Source organism: Patiria miniata, unplaced genomic scaffold, assembly GCF_015706575.1.
Source record: "Patiria miniata isolate m_02_andy unplaced genomic scaffold, ASM1570657v1 HiC_scaffold_7, whole genome shotgun sequence".
Classification (NCBI taxonomy): Eukaryota; Metazoa; Echinodermata; class Asteroidea; order Valvatida; family Asterinidae; genus Patiria; species Patiria miniata.
In genome coordinates this window covers 8,658,657-8,683,848 of record NW_024037074.1, presented here as the reverse complement: position 1 = coordinate 8,683,848, position 25,192 = coordinate 8,658,657, and the positions used below count along the sequence as shown (strand labels likewise).

Genomic DNA, 25,192 nt, shown 5'->3' with positions numbered 1-25,192 from the left:
GGATTTATAAAACCGATGAACAAAATGATGTAGTCCCTTTAAAGCAAACACAGTTTAGCCTGGCCACCTGACTAGATCACATAGTTTTATGGTTTACATTGCAAATCTGGGGACTGGGTAGCATTAGTGGACGATAACGAGCAAGTGAACACATCCAGCTGTTTCCGTGAAATTCCTACCGACAGAAATATGTGCAAGGTGTAACACATGGGTGGATATTTCTCAATTAATATTTTTCTCTGGCTTGGGTTAATGAATGACCCCTTGCGAGCTAGCAGTTTGCTTAAAAATTGACACTGATAGGGACGAGGATAAATATAAGGCAAACTTTCTTTGTACAGGCGCAAATGAGCAAAATAATCTGAACCAGAACTAAAATGATTGTAAAACGTATTAATTCTTTTGGAATGGTTTTGCAATGTCAAGAAGCATTTTTTTGTTGATTATATACCTTTATTTAATGAAGCATTTCCTTATTTTGTATTCTCATGGACAATATTTTTTTTGTATATTATTTAATACAAACTTCAAAAATAATAATTGTTGAAACAAACTTCAATCGTGTTAGCTTGGAAATGAGGAAGACAGTGCAGCTGCGTTCGAATGTGGTATTTGGTTATTTTTAAGTTGCATGTGAGCGTGATGTATTGTTCCCCAAACACAAGTGTTCTCTTGTAAATGAAAGGAGTGGGCGGCGTAAATAGGTCAAAATTGTGTGGGTGGAGAAAATAATAGCTTCCCTGCCATTGTTAGATAAATTATCACATTAGAGGATACATATACATGTAGCTGAAATGGATGTTGTGACCAATTCATTGTTTTGTTAAAAGCATTTCCTCGCGCGGAACGGAACGCAGGAAGTAATTCTCTGTGATACAGCTACTCTCAATTACAACTGACTATTTTTCTCTGGGTTTCTAAGAACATCATTTCGTCTAAAAGCATCCTGCGTGTTCGAGCGGTGCGACTGGCCGGGAGTAATTACAATTATCAAAGGGGGAGGCTTGTTTGTTGGACTGCCGATGATTTTTGTATTAATTGAAGCGGACACTTCGCGGAGTGAATGTCTTCCGTCCGTCAGAATGAATTCAGATCTTATTTCCCAAGATATCGGGCAAGATTCTTCCCTGTTGGGGAAGCTTGTTGCTTTCTTCTCCGTTCGTCTCGCATCCGCGGAAGATACGGGAATTGGGAATTCCTGTTTATCCGACAGAAATTCTGCAAATAGAATCCTTTTACCGAAGTGTGATGATCAAACATCGTGTCATTGCCAAGTGGCTGGGAAGCTTGATTTGCATAATGACTGAGAACCTAAATTGAGAAGCTAAAGTAAGAAAATAGGAAATTATACCTTTTTTCCTTGTGCTCCTTTGGGTCACAGCACTGCGCATGCTTGAACGTAGGGGTAAAAGATGACCCAAAAATAGTGACCGAAACCTTGACTTGGACATAATTCTTTTCATGACGTGATTTGCAGCAATACTCTGATCTTGCACTGTGCCAGATCCACTACAGACACGCACATCATGCCACGCCCAACCTTACCAAAAGACTTGGGCCCATTTCCACATAATTTCTCCCCAACAAATCTATACCTATATACTCATACGGAATGAAAACTGTATTAATTCAAATGGTTTTTTTTTACGTGCTTTATAATGATGCAGGATGTTTATCTTGGACCAAAAAAAGTCCAACCTTTCAGTCTGCTTAACAAAATTTCTTCATATCAGGCCGCGAGAAAGCAATCTGAAAGGTCTTTCTGAATGGCGCCCTCCACGTCAAGCTGCTGTCATCATCAAGGCATATACCATCCTCGAGGTTATTACATGAACTAATAATGGCCAAGGAATCACAAAATGAAGATTTTAATATACAAGATATAAATCCATAACAAATAAACCAACCACGCGTAGAAATGTTCAAGCCATTTTTGTTTATTAGGCACTGATAAGGACGCAAACCACAGATTACACACAACAGCTTTGGGTACATTTATTTTCAAGTACAGACCAATCCGAGCACGCTGTCAATTCTATCATGAAGGCCCCCTTCAATGGCGAAAGCATTGTGCTAGCTATTGTTCCGATAATCAGTCACTGAGAAGTTACTTGGTACAATAGCTTGAGCAGTGCTTTCGCCATTGAAGGGGGCCTTAGTACAGTAATCGCGCACCAGGACTCGTCTGTGGTCTAGACAAACTTCAGCCAGTATACACGAAATGCTACACAAGACGAAGCAGACTCACAATACTCATCGGTGCTAACTGACCAGTCAACTGGCTCAGATCGTGTAAAGCGTTGTGATACCAGTTTGTGTAAGAACGCTACATAAGTGCCCTGATTATTATTATTATATATTATTGACCTCAAAAGTTTTAAGAAGTCCGAATTGTTCTCTTGTGAAGGCTGTTGATCCAACCCCCTGGATCCCTCCCCCCTCCCCTAGACAAGACAGACAGTCAACAATGCACTTCAATTTGGCTCATTACATGTACATATACGACTTTTATGGGAGAAAATTATTTTCAATTTGATCGAATAAATACATTTTTACGGTCACATTTTGCCTGAAACATTAACTTCATAGGCTAGGACTAAAACGCTATTTCATTCTGAAAGTCAGATTCGATTTCGTTTGGAAAGAGTTGCAATAAGATAGCATGACAGCTTCATCACGATGTTTGATTGAACAGGAGCGAATGGGATAAAGCAGGACAAATACATGTTTAAGGTACTGGGTTTGGGGCTCAATTTGCCCCTCATTGCATTAAAAACCAACCATGCCTGATGGAAATATCGAAAGAATATTGCATCCTGACGCCGCTTTTTTCATCATAGATCATTTCACTGAAGGTCAGTCATTGCAAAAATGTTGAACTGACATGAATCTGGGACTGAGAAACATTTCCAATTATGTTAAAAAATACTTCGAAAATGCACTCATTCAACATACATTTTGTACACAACCAAAGAAGTGGCGTCTGGATTCTACATTCTCTCTGAAATACCAATAAGCCTCCCCCAAACACTTAGCCCCACCAGTACCCACGAATCAATGCTTACAGCATCTGTGTTCACTTCTATGATATCTCAGAAGCCACACTATCAATAAAATCTTTAACATTGAATTATAGGCATTTTCTGTGTATTGAGTCAATTGGCTGCTTGTCATGATATGGCATTTATCATAAAGTGCTTTAATACACATTAAGCTAAACTTACTCAATTTATGAGTTACATCAAGCCACGCGATGGACATTTTAAACGTGTTCACATTTTTTTCAACAACTGGGCAGCTTTTTAAATCACTGTATTTTTTTAAACAAAGAAACAATGATTGTGTTCCTTGTCGTTTAAATTCCAAGCAATCTCATGAACAACTTTGATGTAATACTGGAAATATTAGTACAAATTTACAGTTTAAAGCATATGAAAAATAATTAATTATACTAATTTAATTTGAAGAAGAAAATTATATTAAGTAATGCTATAAAAAAGTATAACCCAAATTAGACAAAGTTCGGTACATGTATATATAAAACAAAAATTGCATTTTAGTTCAGGTAGTAGGAAGCATTGATTGAACATATTTGATATTTGTATTGCACTTCATTAAGTATTTCATGTAAAGAAACATTTACTTTCTGGCTATATAAAAGGAAAATTAAAAGTCTTCCCATTTGGAGTATCAATTAAGATCTCAAAGAAGTTTTCAAGCAAGTTTTCTGTGTCAGTAGTAGAGCAAATTAAAGTGTTTTTTAAAGCACATAAACATATTTTTTATATCTTGGTGTAAGTGCAACACAGAGAAATATCACACGTTTCTCAATTTTTTTTCTCATTAATATCTCACGGTAGTGACAATGTAGGTTCCGTGCACAAGTACCCCCTCAACGGTAAGAAAGGGAGAGTTGGGGGAGACCACTGGGAGAGAGATTGGAACGCATTGCTGACGACGCTTGACGCTCATGCGAAGATGCTATTGCCTTGTACATTCAGAATAACATCAGTAGTACTTACTTTGCCCTATATATGCGCAAATCAGTACGATCACCTGGTGTGTCCCGTCCAATGGGCTCTCAAAATTGGTAAAAGAGCGCCCTCTCAGTTAGTGCACGGAGCCCATTATCTCTCAAATCTGACAGTAGGCTTTTAACAAGCCTCAGTATTCCACACGGAGTCAACATTTGACAGTTACAATGCAGGACAACTTGCATATTGTTACAATACGGTGTGAGTGAATATATATCTTTTGAATTTCTCGTTTAGATTGGTGCTTATCAATCATAAATCACTGTATTTACACTTATTAATACACGTACATTTTCAATTTTGAATGATCCATTTCACAATGAGAACCTGAACAGTTCCTAATCTTCGCATATATTTTACCTAACATTCTCAAGTGAATTATTTGGCAGCTTAGACGACATTGATATATTGAGGCAGTACTACAGACCTCACAGTAACTTCATCTTTGCTTAATTTACGATAAAAAGGGCAAACAACAAAAAGATTTTCATTTACTTACATAAAATCAAATAAAGATGATTACTAAATTGTTATTTTTGCACGGCCCAATTTTACCAGATACTTCCTCCGATGCGACCTCTCATTAGACTATCACTGCGTTGCCATGACGACTGGATGAGAGCAGAGCACTCACAGCATCTCTTGTGCACGCGGTCATCGTCGATGGGCGTTACTGGTAAATCAACCTGGAATTAAACAAGACAAATGAGATTCCATTGATGCTTTACCCTACTTTTACCCTAACTTTGATGAACTGAAAATGGGTTTTTCAGTTCCAAACTAATATTGAGTGCGCGCCGCATGAAAAGAGCAATGAAATAGCATCGCGTTTGGCTGGAAATGAACTCTTTCTTTGTATGTGTATGTGTTATTTACTTGTATGTGGAATTTTGAAAGATGTACATTTGTGACTGGTGATGAACTGAAAATGGGTTTTTCAGTTCCCAACTGATTCCATGAGTTTCTGTCCATAGATCCTAGTTTTCCTCTTCCACTCAACTTCACAGTAACACTCTGACAATAATTAAGGATATTTGGGGATGTTATGAGCGAGGGCCTTCAAGAAACCCACGAGGGCTGGTAACGATGACCCTGAAGGTGAGTACCAACAAATAGAGTGGAAATATTTCCCAATTAAATTTTTTAGAGTAGCCAAAGGAGTTTTGCGTAAATAAATCAGAAGAATATAATTTAATAAGGAGGTTGAGAAATTTGGGAACATTCAGAAAAATATTGATACAAGGTATTTCTGACTCTACTATTGGCGTTGACCAAAAATTGGCGTTGACCAAAAGTTTCTTTTACATTAATTACAAACACAAATGACACAGAAGGACTAACAGAGACGTGGACATTGGATATCAACAACGTACTGCAGCTTTCTTTAGACCAATCTGCCCAAAACAGCTGACTTTAGCAACATATAACTTGATAACAATAGGCCTATATTAAATTACCAGAGCGCTGACTCATGTACAAAGTGATGCCTGCTGGGCGCATCCATGTTTGTGCACAAACCTACGGAAAGTTCGAAATTTGTACGGCTTTTGTACGGCTATTTGCATATCTGCGTTTGTATTCCATACCGGTGCGTTATCGAAGCCAATACGCCCAAAACTGAAATGCACGATCAGCAAATGAGCGTGTCATTTTGCTCTACGAAATCAGCACAACGCGTGTGCATATCCGCTGTAGATGATAAGCCGCGACGTGTTTTCTTTTTAAAAGCGTCTTGACGAGCTTAAGTTGTTTGGGTACGTTCTACATGCGTGTTGCATTTGGAGTACACTTTCAAAATTCAATCCATCTACTTTCACTATCTACAAACACGCACTTGAATTCAAAATGTCTGCGCCCAGGATGGCTTCAAAGCGTCTCTGCATACAAGAATGAGGAGTAAGCGCTCTAGTAATTTAATATAGCTCTATGGATGGCACCCAGAGACAGCAAGTGCAGACCTCAATAAGAAGAAACACAAACATTTGGAGACTCTAATCTAACACTGATAATATTTCACTAGTTTATATGGTGCTCTTGAGTATCTTTCACGAAAGACAGCAATGTATGCTCATAAAAGTCAAGGCTAAAATCTATCACCAACTTTGAATGATTGCAGTGAAATAACAGAACAAGTGTCTTTAAGGAGTAATAAGACCAATCGTCAGGCAATTTTCCAAGCATACTAACCTGTAACTGTTCCTTCCAAGCACTGTTCAACGTGGATTCAAACTTGGCTTTTTCCTGGACACTATTGAAGTAAAACACCCAGGGGTTCTGAGCACACTCGGACTGAAACTCCTGCAAACAAAAGACCAGCAATACCGAATTGATTTTGGAATACATGTAGATGACTTGTGAGGACTTGTGATGGACTTGTCATGAACATGTGATCGACTTGTGATGCACTTGTGATGGACTTGTGATGGACTTGTCATGGACTTGTGATGGACATGTGATGGAGTTGTGATGGACTTGTGATGGACATGTGATGGACTTGTGATGGACTTGTCATGGTCTTGTGATGGACTTGGGATGGACCTGTGATGGACTTTTCATGGTCTTGTGATGGACTTGTGATGGACTTGTGATGGACTTGTGATGGACTTTTCATGGTCTTGTGATGGACCTGTGATGGACTTTTCATGGTCTTGTGATGGACCTGTGATGGTATTGTGATGGACTGTAAGCACTTACAACAATGACATAAGTCCCATCCTGTGGATCATGCGTCAATCCTGAGATGTCGGTGATATCAACCCCAGCCAGTAGACGATAGAAGTTAGTCTGACAATCCTCATGGCAGATGAGGAGTTTATGAGAGGTAATGACTGAACAGCAGGGCTGGCAGGGGGACGGAGTGTGGGTGGGACTGGTAGCCGCAACTTGCTGTATGGGAATATACAAATACAGATATATAAATTGTTCATTATCTCTTTGCAGTGTTGTAGTCGAGGACTTTTATCCGAGTACAAAGTACTGCCGAGTACCAAGGCTATCGAGTACCACCCGCATCCGAGTACTTTGACCCTTGAGCACAAGACAGGTACCCGAGTCCAAGTACTTGGACCTTGGAGTACAAGTTTTGTGAAGCTGAGTCCGAGTACTCGGACCTCGAGTACAAGTATGAGTACTTGGTCCTCAGAGTAAACGTACTTTATGGAGTACTCAAGTGAAAACAACTAAAATCTCAAGTAATGAGAGAAAACTGAAACCACCAATTCAGAAACATACATGTAGATGTTATGGACTACTTTTGAACAAGTCTTCTTGAAAGCCAAGACTAAATTACTTGATAACCCCCCCCCCCCCCAGGTCCTTAAACAGAGTTGTGTCTCGAGTCCGAGCATTTTGATATTCTTGAAGTTGGTAGCTGAATCTGTGAGCTTACCGCTTGTGCTACGACCTGACATATTGCCTGTAGCCAATCAGAAACCTGCTCCTCCTTGTCACATGCCAACTCTAGCGATGCTCCGTCAGATAAGATCAATTCAAAACTGTGAGGGCGATCTCCATTTCTCACCCGTCGGCAGCCGCCAAAATACGGCGTTCTGTTGGTGAAAAACAAGAAGTCATTTCTAAGCATACATTACATGGATTAAGTATTCAAAACATGGAGCCCCATCCCCATTTTGCAACAGCGCCCTCAAAAGACCAGGCACAAACTGGATAGGAACAGAGTTCAAAGGTCACATATCTCACCTGAGCTGTACGCTAAGATCAGGCTGCTGGTCTTTCCGTTGGAGAAACCGACAGAACATCTCATTCCTCAGAGCAAACCATGCCTTCTTCCATGAGTTTCCTTTAAGGAAATTGCCAGGGACCTTGTAATGGAGGTAGCCTTTGCGTGTGACCTGGGGTTCATAGAGCTGGAGGTCAGGGGTCATGGAGAGGTCAGTCAGGTCCTCCCAGTGGACTAGGGAGTACAGGTGGAGCTTGATATTTTGCATCTGAGAGACAGAGAGAGCATGTGATGTTTGTGATTTAATATAACAACTGACATTGTTACAATTAACACATTTATGGTAAAAAGGCGCCATCTTGCTCACAGGAAAAAAAGAACATACGTTGCTAAACGTGAGTGCATATTGGAATGAACACACGATAACTTGGAAGCACAAACGTTTTTGATTGACAGGGCATACACAGCAATGCTTGTAAGCAAGATGGAAAACATTTTAGTGATAGTGCTTATTATCACACACTGGCCAGCTTATCACAAACACCTTCAAACAACACACAGTTCAACTAGTGAGTCAAGTCCTACTGGATATCGTCTCTGATGTCTCTGTTGTAGATGGTGTTTGTCACCACTTGCCAGAGCTCTAGTGGCAGAGACAATGCGCAAAGTAAGCACAACTTATTTTATTCAGAGCGTGTACAAATCTGTAACATCTTCATGGTAATGTATCGCACCGTTGCCGTAATGTGTTCAAGAATCTTACCAAGTTGACTCTCCCAACCCTCTCTATGAAAGGAGGTAACTGTGCACGGTACCCACAAGACAACCAAAAGGGATTGGAGAAAAGCGGGCAGACAGTGCGTTAGTCAGCAGGTTTACAAGCGTGAGTTCCTTCATCTTTGATTGATTGATTTAATTAAAATAACAGAGATTAGAAAAAAATCCAAATAAACAGAGAATTACTTCAGTCTTGCTTTCCTGTGCGGCCCACTTTCTCAGCATTATCATCTGAGCTGTAGCATCTGTCAAGATGCTGATTGATTCCTTGGTTAGTTGACTTTCCTCCATGATATGTTTCAGGGAGGACAGGAAGAACCTACAGGGAAATGAGAATGAGTCATTGACATTAGATTGCCATTCTACGGAGTGGATTGGCAGCTGAAAAGCAGGGTTGTAGCTGAATCTATCACGAGTCCTAACAAGTCTGAAACAAGTAAATCCCAAGTCAACTCACAAACTTCTATTAACTGTGACAGAGGCATTCCTTTGTTATTGTTCAACCCCTGTTACTTCGACTGGACTTGCGAATGGACTCATGATTTATTTATTACGGGACTTGCGATGGACTCAACCACAATGCTGGTGGACATAAATATTAACCCTCCTTTTGTTTGATCAGTCACACACAGTCAAAATCCAATCCTGTTCCCCTGCCATGCCTTTTACACAGGCTAGTCACCAACAGTCAGACCATATTTCAATAGGCACTGTGACAGTCAAATTCCATCAACAGACAAAAGCAGGTGACTGGTAGGCACAGCTGGCGTATCAATCTCCTACAGTCAAAGCATAGCTATATCAGGTTTCATAACAATCACAGCCAGTCAATCCTGCTTTATGAAGGCAGGGGGCACTCAACTGTTGAAAACAGTCACTTGATTTATTGTGACTGCTGGGCTGGCCTTGTTGCAATTGCCAGCCAGAGAGGGAGGGTTAATTAAGAGTCTGTGATTACCTTGTGAGTGATTCGTCTCCAGTTGTCAGCCAGTACTGCCTTCTCCTGTTAGTACAGACAACCTGAATGGTCTGATAGTTCAGACCGACCTGTCAGAATATTGCAACAATATCATTCTGTTCAAACAATCGTTACAAGGTATTTAGTGACAAAAAGTAGAGTGAAACATAATGGGAACAAAGGCTATGCACTACAATTGATTGGGCTGTGTCGAATATACCAAATATTCTATCAATCATCCACCAAATATTTTGAATAACATTTTTTTGATTCAGATATTCGAACAATGTGAGCAGTCTTGTACGAATGATGAAAAGTGTCCACAATGTTGTTTTCATCATATAAGTTGCGTGGTCTTAGTTTTTTTTGTCAAATGCAATTCATTTGTGGAAAGCTACTTTTAACACGTGATTTGAGAGTTTCTGTGAGGAATGTGGCTCAAATTGGATATTAAAATCTGTCAAGTATTAGCCAGTACGTTTGCTACCATGAAAAAGCATATCAATACATACATGTGCATGATGTTATTAATAATATTTTGATAAGCTCTTTGTCAGTTTTTTTTTAAAAGTGCAGGCACAAGCAAATCGAGATTGGCGGCCAGTTTAGGCCGGTGCATGTAAAATTTGATCAGCACTTTTTGAATATTTGAATATTAGATCAAGTCCAAGTTAGAATAATCTAATACTAGATTATCCGAAAATACTCAATCTCAACGGCTTGGGACCTCAAACCAACTTGAATACTGGAAATGAACACAACATTTAGTTGAAAAAGGTCTACGATTGAACAATGTAGCAGTACCAACACTGGCCTGCGAAGAAGATCTATCAAGGTCGAACACTCGACATCGAGAGCTAGGATTTTCAGACATCCACTGATATTATCTATTGGTTAAGCTTACCGAGATGTAATCTAGCGTGGTATATGGCAATCTCTGCTGAGTTGAGTAGTGACCTTGCTTATCGCCTCGTCTCAGGATGTACAACATTTGATCAGTGAGTAAGATGAAAGCTGGTTGCAAATCACCTTCCATGTGACCAGTACTCATACGAATCAACTGAGGAGAATAGACAGAAAACGAAGGATGGTTAAGGAGAAGAGGTGTGGAGGAAACAGAATTCTCAACTAAGACATTAGTTAGAAGGATGACAAGATCAGTGAGTAAGATGAAAGCTTGATGTAAGTGTATTGTGTAATGCACGTTAAAGAACCCAGTAACACTTATCGATAGGAGAAGGGGTTTGCCCTGGTGTTTCTGGCAGTGGCTGCAATATGCGCCAGAGCACCTTGTAAACCCTTATAAAGGTGCTACATAATGGGTGGCATATTTTTTTCATATAACTTAATTTACCTGTCTTTAAAAATAGACATAATTGCCAGCGCCTTGAGTACCTAAATGTTGGTAGATATGTGCGCTATATAAGACTCTAGTATTATTATCATTATTAATGAGAATGCAAAGGAAACCAATGATGATATCAAGTTGAACGATTCCTCTGATTCAGACATACATACCTTCTTAAATTCTTCGTGTTCCTTCTTAAAGATTTCCAGCATCAAATACAGCTTGAGGTTGTTGTCCACTCTGCAGATAGATGAAAAACAATTCAGGATTAATTTTTACAAACATCTTCAAGCAACTGCTTAAAAAAGAGATCTCTCTACAAGTGGTGATTTGAAACAAAGTGTCAATAAAGTTTCTAAAAACTTTCCAAAACTGACATCTAAAAACTGACAACTACTTTCCAATTGTTCACTCACTCGATCTCTGCTTCATGACTTTCACTGCCCACGTCCAATGCTGCCATGGTCGCTGTTTCCTTGGCAACATCACTGGTGCCCTCATCTGCCTCCATGGATTCCTTGAATGAGGAGCTAGCATCTGAAGATGACCTCACTCCTTTACCGCTACTACCGCTTGTCTCATTCAATCCTTCCTCGCTCGGATTGGCCGAGATGTCTGAGGCCGAACAGGAGGAGGAGCTAGGCGATGGGAGGGGAAGGGGGTCCTCAGGACTCATGGAAGTTGGTGATGCGGGCTTAGCGAATAGACTGGCAAAACTGGTTACTGTCTCCGAGGGCACGGTAGTCAGAGAGGTATCGAGATCTGATTGACTATCCTTCTTCTGGATCAGATCGGGCAGGGCTTGCGATGGCGGAGGATCTCCTTGGCTTGATGCTTGAGTAGTACCTAGAGTCATTGTCACCGTTTCATCAAAGTTCAGACTTGCTCTTGAGGCAGGGGCTAGATCAGGCTTCACGTCTGGACGTATGATTTCAGGTTGGAACTTGGCAAGATTAGAACTGTTTGGTAATGCTGAATCGCTGTCAAATGAACGAGGCTCAAAATCGGAATCATCTTTTGTGTGGCTCAGTTGAGGCGAGTCGTTCGTGTCTTTGGTCTGGCCTATTTCTAGCCTCAAGTTAGTCGTCTTCTCATTCATATCCTTAATAAGTTTCTTCAGATCTGTCATGCCATCCATCTCATCACACTGCTCATTCGGTGTGTGTTTATCTTGTTGATTGTCAGTCTTCACTTCAAAACTGATTCCACTTAAGCTGTCGGCATCTGATTTGCCCAGGATGGCAGCCTCATTCCACGATGCCCGGTCTGAGAAACTGTGCAGGGAAGAGTAAGAGCTAGATTTTGATATGGAGTCTCCTGCTTGAGTTTCCAACCTTGGACTAGGTGTCTCAATGTCATCACACATTGAGCTCAGTGTGCCAGAGCTTCCGTTTCTGGACAGCTTGTCTCCATCCAGTGACGTTCGGTCTCCCCTCTTCTTCTTCTTGTGACCTTTCTTGGTCTTCTTGGTCTTGACCCGGATGACTTCCAGATCGCTGCCTTCAAAACCTTCCTCCACAGATTTAAACGATGCATCTGAACTCAAGGATCTCTCATTGCGAAATGGAACACCCAGGGAAGACGGCCTTGTCGGCTTCCCTTCGATGATTTTCCCCGCGCTGAAAGATCTGTTGAAAAACTTGTCTCCAGGTACTTTCCCCATTCCTTTGTCCTCTGGTGGAGGGGTCTCAACTAGTGGAGGAACGTTCTCATCAATTTCAGAATAGTGTTGTGGGAAGGAGTGTCGCTTTTCAATGTCTGATCTGTTCTTAATGACAATATTTGGGATTCTGATATCTGATTGGGGAGATTCATCCATTGGTGAGAACGGCTCGGAGCTTGCAATGGAAGAGACACTATCGGGGATGGTCGCTGGGGTACCGGGAGTAGTGGGTACGCTGTCGTTGGATGGAGTTGTGGTGTCATCTTCGGGTTCAGATACGGAGGCCGAGCGAGGGATGTAGCTGACCAGATCAAAATAGGCAATGTTCTGGAAAGAAAAATTGTTGACAAAAATGCTTCATCTTCATGGAAAAACAATTGACTGTTAGGCCAAAAAAAAAAAATATTCGGTCTCTGGTCAGACCAAAGTTCCGGAATTGACGCGGCCACGCGGCTTTTTTTTTTTTTTCCTTTTTTTTTTCTTTTCTTCAGCTTGGATTGTACAGACAAGGTGGGTACTGTTTTGCTTTTTTTGGTGTCCTCATGTACATTGGTGTCCTCCATAATTTGCCCTGGTGCTTTTGATTATTTGCGTTGGTGCAATTTCCCATTCCTTGGTGCTCTTTGGTAAAAAAAAATTGAGGAGGTGCGGAAATAGAGGGCGCTGTTGGAGCTACCGCGGAACATTTTGGAAAAAAAAAAGATCGACGCGCATGCTTAAACTCGACGCGCGCGCTGACCAGAGACCGACTTATTTTTTTTTTTGGCCTTATCCATAAAAATACCTAAAAAACATTAGTTTTACCTTTTCTTACAAGCATAAAACTTTTGTACGATGCAATACAACAGATGGCCACAAAGAACAGTGGAACATAAAAGACAGGGCAAGGTCTAAATAATTTATATAAACATGCGTCCAAAAGTTGGGATTTACAATAGTGACAGGCTAACACAATGGATAGATATCCATAGGAGACTGGGCCAAAGCACCTGCTAAGGAGGTAGATAAACAGGTGTGTATACTGGACATGCGCTTGTGTTCAAGTGGACTTGATCCACACATCCAATTTAACACCTATTCAACACATGCCTATACTACCTCATCATCATTTTTTATAACATAGCCTCAGCTCTGACTCCTGACTCATAAAAGACAACACGTATTCACGTTACGACCGTAACAAATACAATGGTCTCATATTACAACATTTGATATTACTGCAGCTATAAAATCAGTCTTTGTTTGAGGCAAGGATAATGAGCCTGAGCATGAAGACAAAGCTGGAGATAAAGCCTAGTTTTGGAAAACTCATCCTCAATGCTTTACTCACTATTTCAAGGTCAAAGGTCACATAGTCCAGGCCAGCAATGAGAGTCTGTAGTACCATCACCCTCTGCTTGTCCCTCAGCATCCCCGTCCTGTGACAGAAAAATCAAAGTTTACAAAATAAGTAGAATGGTTGGATTAATGCTTTATGTTTCCCCTCATCTTCAAAACAGCAAAGGTAGAAATGGGATTTTAACTTAGAATTGAAGACGAGGCTCTCAGAATAGGAACTCCTGTAATTAGTAAATTATTCTAAAAAAAAGGCTGTTGGGATCCAAATTTTAAAATAAAAGACAGCTCATTATTTTTTGCTAACTTAAGAAACCCTTACCCCAGGTACAATGTAAATTATTTGAAGCATGTTGACTTTGGCAGCAGTAAATGTAGGTGCAATCATTGGCCAAGCTAGGCACCTGTTTGCGAGCTCTCTGAGACAGAAATACACCTGTTTCCAACTCAGGCATTTGATGATGGCATAGCAACTAAAAAGATGGCAATTTGAGTTTACTTACTCTACATAGTACTTCCTCATCGTGCTTGGATTCTCCTGGAAGCATCTTAGATAACTCTCCAACGATGTGTCATTCAGTGATTTGTACAGCCACGCCCGACCTGATGAAATGCAGAGAACAATATAAAATTTACAATAAAAAACATCTCACCGACGCAAATTCCATCTCATAAACAGTTTGGTTGTGGTATCCAGTGCTACATCAGACTTGAACCGGCCAACTGACTCCGGCAAGCATGGTGGTCAAGACATCTGCAGTAGTAAGCAGGAGGTCGTGGGTTCGAGTCCCACCCGAGTAAGCTTGTGAATTTTTCTCGCAAGCCTTCGGACAACACTGAGCATACAGTGTTTGTAAAATACTCCGACAAAGGCAAAACCAATAACATCTCCCCGACGCACACACCATGGCTGTGTAATTGAAGAGAGCAATGAATTCTTCTGGACTTACTTCTCCCAAGATCCGTTGTCAGCCGATCCAGCTTTGTTATCTCATCAATGATTCCTCGATGAGCAAAGAGCTTAGCCACACCCCAATAGCCACGGGTTACATTCTTTAACCTGAACAGCGGAAAAGTAACGGGAATATTATCATGCATAGAAAAAACAATTATACTGGTACCAACTTGGCACTGTGTGTCTAATTTATTTACAGGAATTCAAATTCCCTACTTGTAGTAACACCATGAGCTTCACACAGGAAGTGTTGAGACCCATGAAGTATTACATATTCAAGTGTGAATAATGTTGTCCAATCCTCAAGAACAATTTTCAGTTTTCAAAATGCTTGTTGACATATTTAGTGTACATGTAATACTGTATGTTGGATTAGTATAAACATTACAAATTGCATAAAATATGCATCTTTTCATAATAGTTATAATAATAATATGTACAAGCATTTTCAAAGCACATAAAAAGGTTGCAATGCGCTACAAAAGAACAACTCCAGAAAGTACAACAAATGAAACCTAGAAAAAAAATGAACAATAGGAGTACAATTAAAATGAAAATAGATATGATTTGAGTTTACTTTTGAACTGGTGGATGGATTTACAATGACGGATATTGAGAGGGAGTGAGTACCAGCATCTACCGTAGGTCCTGCTACAGAAAAAGCCTTTTCACCTGCGTGTTTGAATGTGCGTTGTATTTTTAAGTTTCGCTCTGAGCGGAGGCCTCTTCGGTTCGGCGTGCTGAGGTCTAGTGAATCTGTTACGTATTTTGGATGTGTATTTGATAGTGCTTTGTACATATATCTATTGCTGTTTTGTAGATGATGCTTTTTTGGAAAGGTAACCAGTGTAATTGTTGAAGAAGCGGTGATGCGTGGCAGTGTTTGGGTTGAGTGTATATATGATACGAGCAGCCTGATTTTGAAGTCATCTAACACCGTGATAAATCGTTTCGGTCCGTTGCAAAGAAACTGCATTCAAAACCAGTGTAAAAGTAACCAGTGTAATTGCTGGAGATGTGGTGATGCATGACAGTGTTTGGGTTGAGTGTACATTGTATATGATACTGGTTACCTAAGTACTGGAAGTCCTTACATAAATCACTTCAGGGCATTCATAGCCTTCCATTATTTAAATTCAAACTTAAATCACATTTACTATCAAATTATAATACCTCAGACTAATCTTCTTAGGGACCGTGACCATTCAGCCCCGGTATGAAAAGGGCCCCCCGGTAAGCTCGTCCCCTCCCAAGAAGTCCTTTCCTACCGTCCCAGCTATCGGCCTAAGAGCTGGTCTGGTTGCTAATCAGGAACTCCTCTATCCTGGGGTCTATTGTTTGCAAGTATTGACACATGTAATATATCCCAGAAGAAACCTGCTTGTGGTTTTCATCTCTCAGTGCGAAACAATAGAACACTTTCGTCGGCACAGATCAAAACCCCTGCCATGCAGTTTCGCGCACAATGGGACCGTAAATTAAAAAAGGCGTTCGGAAGGATTTTATCTTTAATCCGGTAAATCTGCTATTGTTCTGCTCTGGACGTTCTCTGAAGGGCAATAAATTGATGCGCCTGACTGATTTCAAAACTTCTGGTCAGACAGGACCATGTACCAGATGAGACTAGGCTGAAGACCGGACTGGCTCTGGACCGGACGAGGTACCGGGGGGCCCATTTCATACCAGGGCTGAATGGTCACAGTCCCTTACTGGGTTACTACTCCATATTTCTTTTTTTTCTGATCAGGAATATTATTGGTTTTAAACGTTTTTCCATGTGTTATGTACAATTTACAATTTACATGTTCAATTGTTTTTCATTTGTTTTTCACTCAATGTTAAAGGGGATCCCTACTCGACAAGCTCCGCTTTTTGGGGATCCCCTTCCATCATCTCGAATTTGAAAATAATGTGCCCAAAGTGTATAAATATATTTTGTAAAATCAGTTCTAATTTTTTAATATCTAAAACTACATGTATGTATTTATGCCTTGTCACTTCATGAAATGAGATGTGGTAAAAATAATAAAGAATGAATGAATGAATGAAAACAAATAATAATTCGCATTATTGTGAGCACCCGACTTTTCCACACCTAATTATATTGTTCGAGATTTTTGAATAACGTGACTTATTGTGAGGGGGCAAGTGATAGCGTGCTGGGCGATGCCATGATGATAAGGCCCACTTTTACCTGTGAACGGACTGAACTGCATTGAATTGTGATTAACTTGTGATGGACTTGATCACTTTTAATTGCTCATTTTTAATGAGCTTTTTAATGTACTATTATGACTTTTTTATGCGATTAATTTTGTAAAGCGCATTGAGATATTTCTTTTGATGTAATGCGCAATATAAGAATGTATTATTATTATTATTATTTTCAGTAGCATATCCAGCTTGGGATGTCGGGGGGGGGGGGGGGGGGCAACCACACATCTGCGCCGAAATGTAGACATTTTTTTTCTCCGGACACTTACCTCCGTAAAATCAAAAAGCGAAGGGGGGGGGGGGGGCCTAGTACCCACCTTCCAAATGGGGGCGCTCTTTCAAAATGTCCATTATTATGCATACTGCAAATTATATCCATTTTCACGGCGCATTGTAATGCTTTTTGAGGGGAGTTTCGTTTCGGGGATTGATGTCAAAACTCTTTAACCATTTATTGAAATAATTGCTGAACAAAAACAAAAAAATTGTGACAAAAATCCACCAGGGGGGCAGACTGCCCCCTCTGCCCCTGCCTCCATTGGATACGCCACTGATTATTATCATCTCAATCACAATGCTGGTTTATAGGCTAATAGTGGAGCTGCTTAGGTCAATTTTTGGCCCAAATCGTGCACTTTGTGGTAAAAGCATGAAATTTGGCAGGTTGGGTCCAAATGGGCTAGAATTCATTTTAAGATCGGGACCCATCCTGGATCTTGCCCATTTTGGTGGCGGAGCTTGATTTTTTTTTTAAAAGGGGGTGCAAACAATACAAACTCATAAAAATCGTATTTAACATCCATTTTCCTTGTTTTTCTATGGTTTGAAATAAACTTAAACATAAAATATAACATTCTAGCATTCGAACACCAGTTAATTTCCACCCATTTTGTGGGCGTGGCCTAAATGTACAAAAGAGGCGGTATATATTAGCAGTTTGGTTCTAATATGGAAAACATTATTCGGTTTGGTAGTAAAATCCTGAAAATTGGCCAGTTAAAATGGGCTGAAAATAATTTTAAGAGGTGAACACATCTTGGATCTTGCACAATTTTGGGGGCGGAGCTTGATTTTTCCAAAAGGGGAGTGCAAAAAATAAAAAAACTCAGAAAAACTGTATTTAACATCCATTTTCCTTTGTTCTTCATGCTTGAAATAAACTTAGACATGAGAAATAACTTTATGAGAAATAACACGTTAAAATTGTGCAGCAGCAGGATTCCAGTCGAACCAGTGAGTTTGGTGGTTTGAGACATCATCTTACATTGAAAGACATCATCTTACATTGCCGACGCGCATGGCTATGGCGACGCGCGCGCATACCAGAAACCAGAGCCTTTTTTTGGCCTAATAATCGTTTTCTTCGTTTCGTATGAATAAAAAGGAGTAAATGCTTCAGATTTCAAATATGCACTTGTCATTTACAAGGCTGGGTTGGGGCAACCTTGAAATTATAAAGCAAAATAATTCTGCGCAAAAACTACTGCATTTATTAAAGTTCATAAAGTACAAATGATACCATATGTTTGTATGAATAAAGCATGGCATTTGCTTTTTCTACCACTTTTGAAGCATTTACTCGCATCTGTATGAATGAAAATTAAGCAAACACTTTTACTAAAAACCATTTGCTCTGGAGTAAATGGCCTGCAAAATGTAAAGCTTTACATGTTTATAAGTTTGCAGAAAATAAAACTATCGTAACCGAAACGGAAAGCGGCACCGGGGAGGGTCACATGCTGGAGGACAGATACAAAAAAAGCGCATCAAACGCGACCAACGCAATGCCGTTTACGTGCACAATGCGCTGTGCATCGGCACCCATGGTCTACATATGGATTGGGTTTTCAGTCCCTACCTGATTCCGTGGGTTTTCCCCAGACTATTCTTCTGGGGTTTTCCTCCCACCTCTAAAACTGTAATTTCTTCTCATTGTCTTCTCTCTACGTTTTTTTTCGGGGTTTGCGAGCTACAGTGCCTGGGGCATGCACTTTTGAGGATCCTTGGTTTCATTACCAGAAAAAAAATTATTTATCGTTTACTTCGTTTCGTATGAATATAAAGGAGTAAATGCTTCAGATTTTAAATATGCACTTGTCATTTACAAGGCTGGTTTGGGGCAACCTTGAAATTATAAAGTAAAATACTTCTGCGCAAAAACTACTGCATTTATTAAAGTTCATAAAGTACAAATGATACCATGTTCGTATGAATAAAACATGGCATTTGCTTTTGCTACCATTTTGAAGCATTTACTCGCATCTGTATGAATGAAAATTAAGTAAACACTTTTACTAAAAACCGTTTGCTAAATTCTGAAAATAATTACTTTTACCTTTAAGCTTTTGCTACACTATAAGCGTTTACTTCGTTTCTTATGAATAAAAAGGAGTAAATGCTACAAATTTTAAATATTTACTAGTCATATTTCAAGGTTGGGTTGGGGCTACCTTGAAAATATAAAAGCACATAATTCTGCGCATAAATTACTGCATTTATTAATGTTAATCGCGAAAAAGTACAAATAATACCATACGGTAGTTCGTATGAATAAAAACTGGCATTTGCATTACTCCCATCTGTACGTTTCGTATGAATATAAAGGAGTAAATGCTTCAGATTTCAAATATGCACTTGTCATTCACAAGGCTGGGTTGGGGCAACCTTGAAATTATAAAGCAAATAATTCTGCGCAAAAGCTACAGCATTTATTATATGTTAATCGCGAAAAATTAATATTAACAAAGTTCATAAAGTACAAATGATACCATGTTCGTATGAATAAAACATGGCATTTGCTTTTACTTCCAATTTTGAAGCATTTACTAGCATCTGTATGAATGAAAATTAAGCAAACACGTTCGTGTAGGTTTTATATGAATTAATCCCTAATCCCTATGATCTCAGAATAAATACAAGATTTTGTTTTAGCCACTGTGACCTTGACCCTTGACCAAGAACGATCCACAAACCAAATTTGAAGTTCACATGTAAAGTATTTCTCAAGTTATCGCGCTGACAAAATTTCTTTTGTTTTAGCCACTGTGACCTTGACCCTTGACCTTTTGGCCTCAAATGCAATAGGCTTCTTTGGATTGCAAGGACAATCTACAAACCAAATTTGAAGTTCATATGTAAAGTATATCTCAAGTTATCACGCTGACAAAATTTCTGTTGTTTTAGCCACTGTGACCTTGACCCTTGACCTTTTAGCCCAAAATGCAATAAGCTTCTTAGGATTGCCAAGGACAATCCACAAACCAAATTTGAAGTTCATATGTAAAGTATTTCTCAAGTTATCGCGCTGACAAAATTTCTATTGTTTCAGCCACTGTGACCTTGACCCTTGACCTTTCGGCCCCAAATGCAATAGGCTTCTTAGGATTACCAAGAAAAATACACAAACCAAATTTGAAGTTCATATGATTTTGATAGTGCTACATGCAGAACTTCATTAAAAAAATTTGTCCTGCCATTTGGGTTTCCTTTTTTTGACTCACCCTGTGTAAGTTACTTGTAGACAATCATAACAATTTAGATATGATTTTTTTATAGCCGCCTACTTTAAAATGTAGCTCCACCCCTAAAGGGCAACAATTAGTCTTGCAACCGTTTAAACTTATCTTTACAGTCTATGGTAAACATAGTTAACCGATGGAAAAGTTGTGTTTTTACCAGCAAAAATGATGATTTTCCCTCGTTTGAATCAAGCTGCTCCAATGTACCGCCTCTTTACATATTTAGGCCACGCCCGCAAAAGGGTGAAAATAACACGTTAGAATGTTAGAATTTACATCCACTTTGTTTCAAAGCATGAGAAACAAAGTGAATGTAAAATACAGTTTTCTGAGTTTTCTTTTTTTGCACTCCCCTTTTTGAAAAATCAAGCTCCGCCCCCCAAATGGGCAAGATCCAAGATGCGTTCACCTCTAAAAATTATGTTCACCCATTTCAATTGGACATGCCAATTTTCAGAATTTTACCACCAAACTGAATGATGTTTTCCATATTAGAACCAAACTGCTAATATATACCGCCTCTTTTACCATTTAGACCATGCCCACAAAATGGGTGGAAAATTAACAGGTGTTAGAATGCTAGAATGTCTTATTGCATGTTTAAGTTTATTTCAAAGCGTAAAAAACCAAGGAAATTTGATGTTAAATACAGTTTTCATGAGTTTGTATTGTTTGCACCCCCTTTTTTGAAAAATCAAGCTCCGCCCCCAAAATGGGCAAGATCCAGGATGGGTCCCGATCTTAAAATGATTTTTAGCCCATTTTGACCCCACATGCCGAATTTCATGCTTTTACCACAAAGTGCACAATTTTTCGCTTAGCAGCTCCACTATAAGTAAGATTCTTACCCATGCAGGAATGCATGGTCCAGTCTCTCCACTAGTTTCTGTAGGGGTCGGTCATCATTTGTAACAGTCACGATTTCACCATCAGCGCTACAACTAAAGGCATGAACCTTTCATAGAAAAAAAAAGAAGAAAAACCGAAATCATGAACCAAGTGGTCTTGGAAATGCAAAATGTTTTTTAGGGAAGGCAATATGGGTTTGAGGAAGGATGGAAAAAAGTGATTTGCTTGCTTGTGAATGAACATTATTTAATGTCACGAACAATGAAAAAAAAAATCATTGCGTAAGGCCAAAAAAAAAAGTCTCCGGTTTCTGCTATGGAGCTTGCCCAAAATGTGATGCGGCGACGCGGCTTTTTTTTTTTTTTACCTGATTTTTTTGCTTAAAATCATTGAAATGTCAGCTGATGACTGCAACTGGTGCCCGACTAAACTTAGTGCAAATATATGGGAGTCCAGAGAGGCCACATAAAGCTTATTCTCGACCATAACCCAATCTAAAAACACGTTCAGCAGCAGGATTCCAGTCAAACCAGTGAGTTTGGCGGTTTTGAGACATCATCTTTCATTGAAAAAAAACTTTTTCATTTTGCCGACGCGCATGGCTACGGCGACGCGCGCGCATACCAGAAACCGGAGACTTTTTTTTTTTGGCCTAAGGCCAAATTTTAAAAAAACATGTTAAGCGTCCCCAGCCGCTTCCTTTTTGGAGGCCGCCTCCTTTAAAAAAAAAAAAAAACAAAATGTCGATTCTAATTCTAGACTCTATCGGTCACTTCCCACATCATGCATGCAGTCGACCCTGCGACTTCCAAACCAGCCTCAACGTGGACAAGAATGCCCGCGCAGCAGTATTTTTTAATTCTTGTAAAACCGTGCTGGAAAACTATTAAAAACACTGTAAACATGTTTAATTTTCTTGTCCAGCATGTCTGTTTTATTTTTTGTATCTTTGAACAGTGTAAAAACCAACGGTTGCCGGCTACCTTGAAAAAAAAACCCAATTAAACAAACAAACAAACACCTCCTCCTTTTTTTTCACAAACCCAAAACTAAACATGTTTTTTTTACTTGGCCTAATGCAATTCAATCTTCACTGAATATAATGGGTCTTTCATAATAATCCTATTTCGTATCAAATGTGGGGATAACGAAAAAGCCAACTAAAATAATTTAACCGACCTGAAATTTTGACCTTCAATTAAAAATCTGTGAATATATTTGAAAAAACAATCAGTAAGTTTCTTTTTTGAGACCATTACTTGTTCTAGTACATGTACTTCAACTTCTAGGTGTTAAACTACTGGGTGACCTTCCCCCACTGTTGGAGGAGGGGTGGGGGGAAACAGTTGATGGGTGCATTAAGTTAAAGACTTTTTTCATTCACCATTCTTTCACCCTTTTTTGTATTTCAATCCCATTTGTAATCTAATGTCATGAATGTTACGCTGATCTTTCAGCTAGGCCTACTTTTCCATGCTCATCAAAATCGCAGTTTTTGGAAGCGCTTCTTTATATGTATTGTTATGCCTGCATATGTGTTTGTACGCAATACCAATGATGTACATGTGTTTATTTGCACTACTACGAGTCTACGCCGCCAAGCCTAGCCCCATAAATGTGGCCTATTTACTGGACTGCCTCCGTAAACATAGGCCACACATCCACCTGTACAAAAAACGTGTCGACTTTGCCAAATTTTGATTTTCACATTTAGGCTTACTTTGTAGATTTTTTTTGCTTTAGAAGCATTCTCACCCTCTATATAGGCTAATCAGAAAGTGCTGCCTTTTTCAGATGTTTAATTTTTGTGAAATTTCATGTTGAAATTTTGATACGCAAACGTGTGTAAATGTATCTGGAAATTTCACGAAAAATGGACATCTGAAAAAGGCAGCACTTTCTGATTAGCCTATATAGACGGTGAGAATGCTTCTAAAGCAAAAAAAACGTAAAAAGTAAGCCTAAATGTGAAAATCAAAATTTGGCAAAGTCGACACGTTTTTTGTACAGGTGGATGTGTGGCCTATGTTTACGGAGGCAGTCCAGTAAATAGGCCACATTTATGGGGCTACGCCAAGCCAAGCCGGCTACAGCTGATTTAACGATTCACTAAACACACCTCTTTTATAGCCTTCGCAATGCCTTCTAAAATCCTGTCTTTGAAATGTCCACGCCTAGAACTCATCCTGTTGATCTATCTGGGCACATTCCTCCTGATATGAAAACAACAATGCGACTTCGATCAGTAAAAACTAGAAAAATCATCAAAGTACTGCGTCAGCTGGACGAGTAAATAAGCCCGTGACAGGCGGCGGCCATTTTGAATGTTGCATGCTGGGTCGAGTGACATCAAGGCCGGCCGGCCGGGCTCGGCGCGGTGTCATGTGTTGCGAAACCTCCCAAAAGTTCGTTAGTTGGTGAATATATAAATTAATAAACTGACAGATAAAACTGTGATTGTTTCTACATTGCAAGAGGAGGCAATTAAATGCCTAACATTGCATATTTTCAAAATTGCTTTCTCCTTCACCCGAATTATGCCCATACAGATATTGCTAAAGCATAGGCCTGTACGTGAGCTATGCCCTACGTGTAATTTTGTTTAAGAACAAGAATGAGACATCGAACGAAAATAAATACAACCAGTCTAAAGTACTTATGTAAAAGCCAAACAATTACTCCATTAATAACGAAATATTTGGACGGAGTCCGAAACTCACGATGCTGATATTTTGTGCTCCATGCAGTGACGCACTGAAAGTAACCCGAAATGTAAAAGAAAACCTTCAAGTTCTTTTTTAGAGCGAGGGTTGCAGACGCACAAAAAGTGACAAAAAATATCAGTTCTGTTTTGACGGAGAGCAAGTTTATCTGATAAACGACTAGATGTAGGCCCTAATTTAATTTTGGTGTCCTCTGGTATGGTGTCAAAGGCCTATCAATTAATTGTTTTGTTTTTTCTTTCGCCTTTCTTTTGGATTTTTAAAAATTGATTTTACAATGATTTAAATTTTAACTGCGTAATAAAGTTGTGTGAAATTGATTTAGTGGCATAAGTATAGGACACAGTGTTCCTGACTCATGAACCATCACTCGCCGGTTCGGCCTTAGTCCGGCCTTAGCCTTTAGAAAAAAAAATGAAGGAGGCGGGCACTCTCCCCCCCCCCCCCCCCGATAAAAATGGCGGATTTTCCAAGATCGCGGATCGGAATTCTTCAATTTTCTCGATTTTCTCCATAAGTTTCCTACATAGCTACAATTTTGTTGGAAACAAATAAAAAGACAAAATATTGACAATATTGAGTTATGTGCAAAATATATTTCAAAAGTATATGAATTAAAAAAAAGGGGGGAAAAAGAGGCGGCCAGGAAAAAGGAAGCGGGCGGAGACGAGAAACTGGTATAGGGCCTATATTGGCCTAAGTCTCGCGAGTCCATATGAACACTGACTATATAGTCTGGAGTCACACTGCTGCCGTGTTTGAATGTACCCAATTATTGTTATCTGCGTGATCGATTGAACGGAAGTTGAGGTCTACAATTTTAATCTTTATCTGGCCATCAACTGAATTCGCAATATTTTCAATATGTTGTAAATTGAAATGCTCTATTTTCTTTCAAAGTACTCAGTTATTGCCCTCGATGGGATGGGCCCAGTCGATCAGGACATAAAATAAATGCAACAAATAAGACGTTATATAGCCTACACAAGTTGTATATCGCTACAATAATTATGCCCGGATAGTGTGCTTTTTCCTCACCGGTTTTGGAGACGGTCGATCAACTTACATTAATTGATATTGAAATAATCATCGACGAACCGAAATTTAGGCTCCCACAACACGTACGCGACACGAAAGTA

At 39.6% G+C, this 25,192-nt stretch overlaps 1 protein-coding gene across 1 annotated transcript; it reads right to left on the bottom strand.

Annotated features, from left to right (window-relative positions):
* Positions 1-1,921: 1,921 nt before the first annotated feature.
* On the bottom strand, positions 1,922-23,657 carry LOC119745515 (pleckstrin homology domain-containing family M member 2-like). Its single transcript, XM_038221900.1, has 15 exons — positions 23,450-23,657; positions 21,330-21,436; positions 14,745-14,854; positions 14,298-14,397; positions 13,790-13,877; positions 11,213-12,786; positions 10,967-11,036; positions 10,353-10,508; positions 9,449-9,537; positions 8,677-8,809; positions 7,734-7,981; positions 7,423-7,582; positions 6,729-6,920; positions 6,222-6,332; positions 1,922-4,720 (listed from the first exon to the last, which is right to left on the bottom strand). Exons 1-15 carry the CDS (start codon positions 23,513-23,515, stop codon positions 4,586-4,588), a joined length of 3,339 nt encoding a protein of 1,112 aa, XP_038077828.1. The 5' UTR covers positions 23,516-23,657; the 3' UTR covers positions 1,922-4,585.
* Between the last annotated feature and the right edge of the window lie 1,535 nt (positions 23,658-25,192).

Bases quoted from the DNA above. Each gene is read 5' to 3' on its own strand.
- LOC119745515 (XM_038221900.1), bottom strand. From the start codon at position 23,515: ATGAGTTCTAGGCGTGGACATTTCAAAGACAGGATTTTAGAAGGCATT. The intron at 14,398-14,744 runs GTAAGTCCAGAA...GCATTTCATCAG, and splicing joins GACAACGGATCTTGGGAGAA to GTCGGGCGTGGCTGTACAAA. The intron at 12,787-13,789 runs GTGAGTAAAGCA...TTTTCTTTCCAG, and splicing joins TGACCTTTGACCTTGAAATA to AACATTGCCTATTTTGATCT.